At 35.4% G+C, this 12,339-nt stretch overlaps 1 protein-coding gene across 1 annotated transcript in view; it reads right to left on the reverse strand.

Annotated features, from left to right (window-relative positions):
* The window catches only part of LOC114025758 (elongator complex protein 1-like), a 67,870-nt gene that overhangs the window by 17,029 nt on the left and 38,502 nt on the right, over positions 1–12,339 (reverse strand). Inside the window, exons 19-27 of the mRNA XM_027839249.1 lie at positions 10,927–11,042; positions 10,466–10,539; positions 10,001–10,079; positions 9,568–9,647; positions 8,928–9,065; positions 6,495–6,580; positions 5,186–5,334; positions 2,570–2,693; positions 10–107 (exon numbers count right to left, since the gene is read on the reverse strand). Of these exons, the coding sequence (XP_027695050.1) occupies positions 10–107; positions 2,570–2,693; positions 5,186–5,334; positions 6,495–6,580; positions 8,928–9,065; positions 9,568–9,647; positions 10,001–10,079; positions 10,466–10,539; positions 10,927–11,042 (944 nt within the window). The remainder of the gene's footprint in view (positions 1–9; positions 108–2,569; positions 2,694–5,185; positions 5,335–6,494; positions 6,581–8,927; positions 9,066–9,567; positions 9,648–10,000; positions 10,080–10,465; positions 10,540–10,926; positions 11,043–12,339) is intronic.

The raw sequence follows: 12,339 nt of genomic DNA on the forward strand, positions 1-12,339 counted from the left end.
ATCACATACCTTGTATTGCTGAGAATTTGATGGGTACAATTTCAGAGCTTCATTATATAAGTTTTTGTCCTTTATCAAGTTTAAACATTCTGGAAAATACTCAGGTCCTATGGAAACAGAATTAATTAACATACAGAACTTACAGTTAGAAGGGACCTAAGAAATCATCTAGTTCAATTGCCCAATTAGTGAATAATCCCATTCAGAATAACCCTGGGAGATAAATGGATCTTTGTCATCTGTTTATAAACCTCACTACCTTCGAGGACAGCCTGTTGAAAAGCTACTTACTAGGTCATTCTTCCTTCTGTAGAATTGAAATGTGCCACTTTGTAACTTACTCATTTTACGGGAGTAAAACAGTTTACTTCATAAATAGCTCACCTCCCATGAGATTTCAAGATAGCGTGCTCAATGTAGATTCAATTTCACATATATGTGTATGTGAATAACACAAACTTCAATTATCATGTACTTATATATTACATATCACATGTACACGTATTTGTACGAGGTGTCCTAAAAGTCTTAGTGCAGCTAAGCTATTAAAACTTGTACTTTAGTAAGTGCTCATTAATCATACCTGTGATTAATGTTTGCTGAATGAATTAATAAAAAACAAAATTGGCTTTTTCATGAACTGGGCTCAAATTAGGTATCATTTTAAATGAAATTCAGTCTCTTTAAGAATAAATAAATTTGAAGTTCGTAATCACATATATTTCATGAAGTCATTCATAATCAAGTTGAAGAGAATGATGCAGTGTCCTGTGTTAAGAAAATCTGATTTATTGAGCAGCTAGGTGGCGCAGTGGATAGAGCACTGGGCCTGGAGTCGGGAGGACCCGAGTTCAAATCCAGCCTCAGATACATAATACTTACTAGCTGTCTGACCCTGGGCAAGTCACTTAACCCCAATTGCCTTGCCAAAAAAAAAAAATTATGATCATAGCTGAGGTTTTTACTTTTATATGTTTAATAGGAATGTATATGTAGAGCCTGTATCAGATTGCACGCCATCTTGGGGAGGGAGGCAGAGAGTGAGGGGGAGAAAAATTTAAAATTCAAAAGCATATGGAAATGATTGTTGAAAACTAAAAATAAATTAATAAAAAAAAAGAAAATCTGATTTAAAGAATCTGAACTTTAGTTAAAATAACTCTTTAAGACTGATAATAAATTGTCAATGGAGTCAAAGGACATGAATGGACAATTTATGAAGGAGGAAATACAGATCCATTAATAACTATGGGAAACAAAGCTCAAGTTTCCTAATAATCAGATAAATGCAAATCAAAACACTAGAAGAAAAAAAAGAAAAATTATTAAAACTCATACAAATATTTTAAAAAGCAACCTGGCAAAATACAAGAATCTTAATCTATCTTTTGACCCTTTAATTTCTGTACTAGGACCTTCTAAAAATGTCATAAAATTCACCTCTCTGTTAAAAAAAAAGTATTTATCACTGTACAAAAATATTCATTAGCTACATCATTTATAATAATGAAAAAACTGGAAACAGTTTAATATGTATAACAATTAGAAAATGGCTGAATCAATTCGGGTTCATATCATGAATGTTGTTTAAAAAAAAAGGGGGAGGGAGAGAGGGAATATGAACACAAACCAGAAAGACCCATATAAAAGATTGCAAAGCAAACTGAGTGGAACTAGAAGTGAATATACACTGATTACATACGTGCACATATATATAATGTGTGTGTGTATATATATATATATGTTTGTACACACAAGTAGGCATACATACACACACAGATACAAACATATACAAAGGAAGAAAGCCAAAGATAGTAAAACCTTAGACAGGATTGGATGGAACAGAGAATGAACACATCTTCCTTGTTTTCTGTTACCTTGTTTGCTTCTGTACTGCTAATTAAATGTTTTTAATGCCTTGCATTGTATGTGTATTTGATAGTTTGTTTATGGTTATTAAATTCATATAAAAATTAATTTTTAATGAAAATCCAATACATTGCTAAGTCCTATTGATTCTACCTTTACAACATTTCCCTGGACACTGACACCATTCTTTTAGTAACCAGAGCTTAGCTATAAACTGATAACATTTTTTGATGTCAAACGGCAATTATATTTTTAAAGGACAATAGAGCTACAGTGTTTAAGAAAGATTAGGAAGAACACTGAAAATACATTTAATTTTTGTTTATTGTCTTTTGTTAATCTGTCAAATTATTTAAAAGAATGTACAGTATAATAAGCTTGGTAGTTTTTGTGTATGACTTTATTTCTTACTTTGTATGTTTATTTCATTATTTGTATTAATGATAAGTTTATAGTAAAAAAAATTTAAGTATCCAATGTCCCTTAATTAATTTTAAATGATTCCACTTTTAAAAATCTGAATTACATGCAACATTTTAGTAATATATTTAGCTGATTAAAGTAAGATGTGCAGTTACAGTAAACAATATAGGTTTTAGATAGGAGAAATTATGATCTGCATTGCATGACTTTCTTATCAATGTTATCCTTTTAAAAACTAAATAGTAAAGAAACATAACAAATATTGTCATAGACTTACCACATTTGCTGAGGTGACCAATGGCTTTTTCATACCGTTTCAAGTGCTTATCTATTGTGTACCGTTGATAATTGGTTTCCATCTTTCTAAGTGTATTTAGAAATGGAAGATATTCTTTGGGATCCTAAAGAACCAAACAACAATGCTACATTCATTTCTCTTGAATATCAAATAACATAAGTCAATTTAGGCTAAATTTTTAAAAAATCTAAAATATTTTTACTTTTCAAGCAGAATACATTTTGATATTTAACTAAAATTTCACCTCATCTACCTCATTCTCATGCTTCATTTTATAAGCTAATAATGTCAAAGTTCCTACCTAAAAGATTATTGCAATAGACTTCTCTTACTACATTCCTTTGTTTTCAAATGTTATGTATGAAATAAACTGAATGTATAGCAACGTGCACATTAAACAAGTCTTAGGACTTATTACTCAAGTATTTACTGAATGCCAGTCTCTAAAACCACAGGGAGTCGTGGAAGATTTACACAAAACAAAAGACAAAGGGAATCAGCATGGTTTAGTAGAAAGAGCACTGATTTTAGAGCATAATAAAATAAAATAGCTAACATTAATAGAGCCCTTAAAGATTTGTAAAGTGCCTTATGTATATTCTTAGGTCTCTCTAACGCCAAGTCCAACACCTTTTCCAATATATCATTTAGGATCTGGGCTAAAATTTTGGCTCTGGTTCTTATTATTTGTATGATCTTACCTAAATTAATTAAATCTTATCCCCAGTTCCCTCACATGAAAAATGAGGGGGCTGGACTAAATAACTTCTAAAGTCTCTGTTTTAGCTCTAAATCTGATGAGCCTCTATGGTCCCTCTCCTCAGGGTAATCTCACTTGTTGGATGACAAGATCCAAAGAGGTGTTACTAATGGGTCACTGACAACCTGGAGAGAGGTGACTAGTGGAATGCCCAAAGAACTTATGCTCGGTCCAATCCTGTCCAACATTTTTATTCATGATTTAAATGGAGACACAGATGGAATACCTGTCAAATTTTAAAAAGACATGAAGCTTGGAAAGATAGCTAATTAGATGACAAAAACTGGACCCAAAAAAAGTCTACATGATAGAATAAAGAGTTGCAGTGAGTAAGAAGAAATTCAACTTGGAAAGATTTAAAATTCTATATTTGGGTTGAAAACTTTCTGCTTCACAAAAGCAGTATGGGGACAGAGGTGAAGCTAAACAACAGTTTGTATGAAAAACATGAGGTAACAGTGTGACATAGTAGTTAATAATGATGATAATGATTAATGGTAAATATTTATGTGGTACTTTAAGGTTTTCAAAGCATTTTACATATATTAACTCATTTTAATCCTCACAATGACCCTGTGAGGTAGGTGCTATTATTACCCCCATTTTATAGATGAGGAAACTGAGGCCGAAAGAGGTTAAGTAACTTGCCTAGGTTCACGCAGTGAACAAGTATCTGGGGCAGGATCTGAACTCAGATCTTACTGACTCCAAGTCCTGAGCTCTATCTACTTTGCTGCTTAGCTAAAAAAGTTATTGCTATCCTAGGCTGCATTAAAAGAAGCAATGTCCAGTATGAGGTGGGTTATGAATAATTCCACTTTATACTATTTTAATCAAGCCACACATGTTTAGTTCTGGGCAATGCGTTTTAGGAAAGACACAGAAAAGGCAGAGCACGTCCAGAAGAGGGCAACCAGGATGTTGAGAGAACTGGAGACTATTCCATATGAAGACTGCTTGAAGGAGCAGAGGACAATTAGCCCGGAGAAAAGAAGACAGAGATGATATGACAGATGTTTTCAAATATTTAAAGACTGTGATACAGAGGAGGGGTCAGCCCTGCTCAGCAGAATGTAAACTAGGGGAGGGCAGGAACAATTCCTTTTCATCTCTGTATCCACAGGGCACACAGCAGTTACTTAACTCTTGCTGTGCCGGCCACAATGACTACGTGTTGCAGAGAGGAAGATTTAAGCTTTAGCCACGGCCTAGCAGAGTCATCCAATGGGCTGCCTGCCACAGGGTGGGCTGGGGAATGGGGAGAAGGGGGCATCCCTCGTTGGAAGCCTTTAATCAGTTGTTGGAAGTCACGGGTTCAAAGTGATGATCCCTGAAGCCTCCCTTCCAACTCTTAGGTTCTGTGATGCCACTATACCATGCAGAGCTATTGTGCAATTCATTTAGGTCCTCTCTGGCAGAGCAGACTCACTTAACATAATTGGGCCATTCGTACCTGACTTGGGAAAAAGGAGAAAATATCTATTATGTGCTTTGAAGAAGTTAGAAAGACATGGGTAAATTTTACTCTTTAGGGTCTTAGACTCATATACAAAAGCAAAAGAAAAAGAAAACCCTCAGGATTGACTTTACAAGAAACCATAATTTAATCCAAGTAAATTTTGGCAACAATAAGAAGTAGTCCTTTCCATTTTTCCAGAATGGCACACGGCATGCATGTGCTTACTTAGCATTAGCGATATTTTACCTACTATTTTGAAAAAGTTCTTAAATTTTGTCATTTCTATCAGTTTTTTGGAATAAAACTTCAACTGCCACTATCAAGGTAACAGGGATAAAAAGACATAAAAACAAAAAATTATTGATATTATTCAAACCTTCTGTGACTTCTCAGCTACCATGAGCACCAAGTCAAAGTCATATGTCCCTAAAGAATGGTCATACAATTCATTGACATCCACCAAAAGCAGTAAGTATTTTAAGGCTTCCTCCGCACTCACAGCATCAGGAAAAGATGAAGTATTTCCTATAATTATTTAAAAATACACACATCAACACAGCAAAAGACAACAATAACTATGTTGGGTCTACTATTAAGTTTTATGCTAATATGCTATTACACTAACCACTGTCGTAAAAGGAAATCTCACTAAAGAAAAAAATGTATACAAGTACACCCAGAAAAGCAACAAAAATATCAATCACACCAGGATTCTATACAAGGTAGATTTGTAGAAAAGCGTAGCCTGTATTTTGAGCAGTAAAGTAGTATAATATTTTGACAGAGTTGACATATCTGAACATAAATTTTTCTGAAGTTTTACATACAACATGCAACACTATCTCTGCCCTCCCCCTTTCCTACCTAATTCCTTCTCATATGCATGCATTACACTATGATGCTTTACTCTGTTATTTAAAAAATAATTTTAGTTTTTTCTTGTGCAAATAGCATAGCTCCACAGAAAAATTTATAGCAAATTAAGAAAATTAAAATGATGACATTTGATGGGGTGCTTGGGTGCCTGTGCTTGGCCAATTTCTTGCCAGCCTCAGAAACACTATCCCTGGCAGTTTTCCCCAAGCCCAAGGACACTGTGCCTAGCAATTACTCATGAGTGGGCCCCAGCAAGACACTTATCTCTCCCTGATGCAGTTATATAAAGCTGGGTGAGGGAGTGCTGGGCTGCTCCCAGCCTAAAACCACATCTCTGGAAGCCTCCCAATTCCTTAGTAAGTTCCTGTCTTATGAGAAAACTTTCCCTTGTTGCAAAGCATTCTCTAATCAGGACAGAGAGAGAGGTGCCTGGCCCAAGGATTTCTGTCCCTGGTTGGACCAGGGTCTCTTCCTCCCACCAGATTCCCAAGATCCTTTGACATGTCCCTCCCTGTCTGGCATACTCCCTACACTTTCCCATTCATAGGACCTTTAGATTACCTAATTAGTATCCCTGGCATTCCTTTCCCATGCCCTTTTCCATATAAACCCCTAGCTCCATCCTCAGTCTCTCACAGGTTCCTTAAGAATCCTTGCCTGCTACATAGTGTAATAATAAATCTTTGCCAACTTGACTCAAAGAATGCTTGAGTCTGTGAATTCATTCCAGATGACCCCATCCTGTACTCTGCTCTTTGAGGGGTCTCAACCTCTCAGACTGCAACAATATTAACACATTGTTATTGTACCTTGAAGCTCATGGACCTTCTGCAGGACAATTTCTAGTTCTGGTTTAGTCTTTTTTATGTGAGAAGTCAGTATACATAGGCAGTACCTAAGATGAAAAGGAGGAAAAAAATAATGAAAAACATTTCCTTATGCTGTTAACTAGCATTACTAGAGACTTCATTTGACTTTTTACTCAGAAAGATTATACTTGTGCTCCTCCTTTTTTTAGGTATGAAATGCAATACTAGTATTAAAAGTTTGCCTGTGGTAAAATAATGTTTATCTATAATAGATATTGATTGCAGGGGTGGGGAACCTGCAGCCTTGAGGCCACATGTAGCCTTCTAGGTCCTCGGATGTGGCCTTTTGTGAGTCCAAAGATTAGGGTGTCTTAGATACATCCTGTAAAGCTTAACTTATTATTCAATTGAGTAACGAGGGTCTTTTAATTAACTGAAATTTATATGTCATATACAAGATCACTAATTTTCAAAGAACTAGACTATACCAAAATATGATTGACACTAAAACCATAAAAACAATTTAATTTTTTTTTTGATGATTCAGAAACAACTTCAGAATCTTTCAGTGAGTCAGTTATCATTATAAACTTCAAATAACATTGTCTAACACTGTCAAATTTTAAAAACAATAGAATGGAGTGGCTCTGGGTATGTACTTCATTACATACTCTGGAAGTTGTTTTTAGAAATAAATGCCTGATATTACTTTTTTTTTTTACTCTGATTAGAAAGAAACAACAAATAGAATGCTGTAAAAAGTTTCATATTACTCTAACAACATAATTCTTCCTGCCTCCATGCTGTTTGTCCTTTAGTTCATCTTGAACAATTATCACCATAATGAACACCCTGAAACACTATTTTGTGTAAGCCTCTCACCTGTTTAAATACTTTCTACTTTGCCGCACCACTACAGGATGAAGTCCAAATTCCCTAACCAGGTAGTCTTCCTTAAACTCGCCTCAGCCTACCTATCTGGCCTATGCTCCACCATTTTCCTATATCCCTTGTGTACTTCTGCTGGTTTATTCAAGAAGTCTAGTACTTTTCTGACTATCCATCCCTTTGCTCATACTTCCCCTCTTCAAAAATGTCTTACTGTTTTCTCTTCTTTTATCCGTGTCCTTTATCTCTTTCGAGGCCCAGGTCAAGTTCTATCCCTCTTGTGAAACCTTTCTGGGTCACTTAATTACACAGTGATCTTAGAGGATTTACAATCTATGCCACTCATTTGGCAATTAATCATATGCTGCCTGGTAATGTGTCTTGTACCATTGCCTTGTATCATCATTCAACTGTTCTTATGTATATATCTTGCCTCACAATTAGATTTGCAAATATCTTTTTTTTTGTTTTGTTTTGTTTTTTGTTTTTAGTGAGGCAATCAGGGTTAAGTGACTTGCCCAAGGTCACACAGCTAGTACGTGTCAAGTGTTTGGTCTGAGGGCAGATTTGAACTCAGGTCCTCCTGACTTCAGGGCCGGTGCTCTATCCACTGCGCCACCTAGCTATCCCTGATTTGCAAATATCTTGAAGGCAGGGATGATGATTTATACTTTGCTGTATTTTCATGAAACGTAACATGCAAGAATTGTTCAATAAGCATTTGCTAATTGTAAAGGATTTGTTCAGATCAAAAAATTCTCCCCTCTAAAAATAAATGATCTTGTTTTACTGTCTTTATTTTGAGAATTCAAGAGCAAAATCTGAAGTTGATAAATATGCCAATATCCCATTACTTAAATTTATATTTTGAGTTCACTATCTTGTCTTTAAGACAAAGTCATAACAATATTCCCCATGGTGGAATAAAAACATCTCATACTGATACAAAGTTTACAAAAGCAATGCAACAATTTTTTTGAGATAGGTAGTGTAAGTACTATTCTCCCCATTCTCCAAATTAGAATACTCAGGTCCTGAAAGGTTGAGTTAGTGTTAGATATTAAGAACTTAAATCCAGTCTTTTGATTACAAGTCAAGGGTCCTTTCTATAATTACTATACTTCCTCTTAGGGTAAAATTAAAAAAAAATGCAAATTTTGAACTAGATTCTAGGATATACAAACAGTGCTCACTTTCTGTAGACCTCTCCTTTCCCTTCCCTCTGGGGGCTCCATGTGGCCCCCATTCCCTATGTGGCTCTGCAGCCCGGCTTCAGTGCCTGGTGCTCTCTCCTACTCCCATAGCCAGAGCAGCTTTAATGCTTGCAGTGAAGGACCCCTGGAGTGGGGTTGCAACTGGGGCAGGGTCCTGCAACTTGCCTGCCAGGAAGCTGAATTTGTGTAATGCAAATTTACATAAAGCAAGAAGCGTCTATACACACAAAACACAACAGTTACTTCCAATTCTGAGGAACATCAAAGCTATACAAGCATAATTCCATACTCCTGCTATTCCATAATTTCTCTTAATATATAGCATACATACTTGTGAGGATTTATGTTCTGCATGGCTGCTCTCATGGCATCACAGATAAGGTCTACTTTTTTACCATCAGGACCTCTAGTCATCTGGATATTGTTGGCAACTGGAGGAGGGTACATAGTCTTTGTAATGTCTTCTTCCCTAACAAAAAAAAAGCATGTGAGTGTGTGTGTGTCTATGAAATATCACTAGTTGAACCCCATCACATGAATCCAGTTATTAATTTACACCCAAATGTGCCTAAGTAAAACAATGAAAAAAGTTGTAGGGACCAACAATACAGTTCTAAACAGTAAAAAATCTCATATTTGTCTTTATCAAAAATGCCAGAAGTAAATCCTAGCAGTTTATTCACGTCCCCAAAAGAAGTCATTCAAATTTATTTCAATTCCTAATGACATCAAAATTAAGAATCATTGTTCAAAGAGATTACAGCCTCTTAGAGGTCTTCTAAGAACCAGAAAAATCATTGTGTATGAGCTTCCACCTAATAAACATTCCCTCTAAAACATCTCTATTAGCCTATGTTTGAATACTTCAAGTGACAGGGAAATAAATTACTTTATAGCCCATTCCATTTTTGAACAAGCTCTAAGTAATAAAAAGCATGTAAGGAGGAGGGTAAAAATCTCCCAACACTTACTTCAATTCTGTGAAAAACAGGTTGATATAATTTACAGAATCAATCTGCTTTACAAAGGCTTCCACATTTTCAAGAAATGCCTGATAAAAAAGCAAAAATGATTTCAGTTTGTCAAATAACAAACACAAAAAGATGGTAAACAAAAGGAAATGTTTAGAGTTAATAAACTTCTGCCTTGAAATGACTCCACAATACGTAAATGTATAATTTTAAAACAATTTTATGTACACTCTCTCATACTAATTCTAAAATTAAAGTATTCAAGGTCAGTGTTAGTTCTTTGAAAATTTTCCTCATTATTTTTCTTCTCTCATTTCAGCCTTAATTGTTTCTTTCCAGATGGAAGATTTAAGTATAGGACAGAAGTGAGCTGCTATTCCCTTATGAATCTGAGGAATGTATATACGAAAATATTAGAGATTTAGACATTTACCTGAGGGTTATGATCATGAATTAGATTTAGATTAATTCTCAGTTTTCTCATACATTCAAATGCTTCTTTAAACATAAGCCTGTGGTAAGATAATAAAAAAAAAAGATGGAAAATACATATTTCAGAAAAATTCATTTCAGTGGAACCAGAATGTTTTCACTATTATAAAAAAAAATTTACAAGTACATTATCTCTCATACACAAAAAAAAATAAATTTCTATCACAAGAATGTAGTAATGGATTTCTACTTTCAAGAGCACAAAAAAAAAAAAATCAAATGCCAGAGTTCATTGAACTTCTTAAAAGATTACTGTCGGGACAGGAATCATAGGCAGAAAGAACTCACAAGGCTGTTCAAAGGCAATTTTTCTTTCAGGCTCTAAAATTTTCCTAATGCCAATAAAAACCCCCACAATCATCACACTGACAATACTGTAAATAGTGAAACTGTATATGGTACTCACCTGTCTAACCACTTCCGAATCTGAGCTAAAACCAGGGCTCGATGATAAACAACTTCTAAGTTTCCCCTTGGCATCTTTAACATAACAATGTAAATAATATAATAAATTTCATTAAAAAAAAAAAAGCAGACAGATAATAGCCTCCCAGTCCAAAGGGAAATGGGAGCAAGGTAACTGGCACACTTTCTGGCACAGACTTAGTGTAGAGGCTCAACATTAAACTATCTTTTGATGATGATGAATCTCTATCTGACTCTTGCTTTGCTATCAATAGAGGTGAACCCTCCAACAAAGTTCCTTGTGGGCAGGATTTTGTCTACATTTTGTCTACAAAGCTTTTAATAAAAGCTTTGGATGACTTTTCACAGAAGAAATCTCAAGGGCAACGGCTTCCTCTGGACATATTTTCAATTGCAGTATCAATTATATAGTAAAAATTACCTTTAAAAAAAAAAGCTGACCTGTAATACAAGCTTTGTATCCTGTGGCACAACAGTGACAATGCGGGAGCCTCTTTCTACTTTCCGGAGAGTTTCCTCATTAGAAGCAGTGCTGTTGGTCAGACCTGCTTGGAAAGCTGAAAATATCACAATAGTAAAACAAGGTGAAAAATTACCATAATCACCCAACTATATGCAGTGAAGGTCTGGACTGAAAAAGGATGCAGATATATTATAGGAACTTCAAAGAATTGTACTCAGGCTCAAACAGAGGACTAAGAAAACTTAGCCTATTTATAAGACATACCAACATGCAATCAACTCCATGACTACAATAGAGTGCTACAAGAAACAATGAATATGAAGAACTCAGAGATGCAGAGGACAAGTTTATATGAACTGATGTAGGGTGAAGTACATAAAACCAGAAAAACAACATATACAGTGACTACAACAATGTATATAGAAAAAAACAAAAAAGTGAAACTTAATGGGGAAAAAAGTCTTTTCTCTGATAAAGGGCCGGTATCAAAGACTAATTGGGAACAGATTCAAATATATAAGAACAAGAGCCATTTCCCTTAAGAGATAAATGGTTGAAGGATATGAAAAGGCAGTTCTTAAAAAAAGAAAAGTTATCAACAATCATATGAAAAAATGCTTCAGATAACTAGTAAGGGAAATGTACATTTAAAAAACTCTTGAGGTTCTCCCTCACATTCATGAGATTGGCAAAGAAAACAAAATGAAAAAATGGCGGTTGTTGGAGATGCTGCAGGAAAACAAGCACACAAATATACTGCTGATGGAATTGTAAACTGCTTTAACCATTCTGTAGAACAACATCAGCTCCCATGGACTGAATTACCAAGTCTATGCTGATGATTCTCAAATCTACCTTTCCTGCCCAAAATTCTCTGCTAACCTCCAATCTTGCATCCCCAACTGCCTTTCAGACATTTTGATGTCCAGATAGATGTCAGTAGACATCTTAAATCCAATGTGTCCAAAACTGAACTCATCTTTTCCCCTAAACCTTCCCCTGCTCTGACCTTCTCTATTACTGTAGAGGGTAGTACCCCCTCACAGTCCCCCAGGCGCACTACCTAGGAGTCATCCTGGACTGTTCACTATCTCTCACCCTCTATATCCAATCTGTTTTGCTAAAGCCTGTCAATTTTACCTTTGTAATATCTCTAGAAAATATCCTTCTCTTCTCTGACATTGCCCACATGTTAGTAGAGGCTCTGATCACCTCACTCGTGGACTACTGAAATAGCCTACTGGTGGGTCTGCCTATTTTGAGTCTCTCCCCACTCTAATTCATTCCCTTAAAGTGATTTTTCAATCACATCACACTCACTTGATAAACTCTAGGGGCTCCCCTTTGCCTCTAAGATCAATATAAAATACTCTGGCATTCAAAGTATTTTG

The sequence above is a fragment of the Vombatus ursinus genome, unplaced genomic scaffold (genome assembly GCF_900497805.2).
Source record: "Vombatus ursinus unplaced genomic scaffold, bare-nosed wombat genome assembly UNPS02014832.1, whole genome shotgun sequence".
Taxonomy (NCBI): domain Eukaryota; kingdom Metazoa; phylum Chordata; class Mammalia; order Diprotodontia; family Vombatidae; genus Vombatus; species Vombatus ursinus.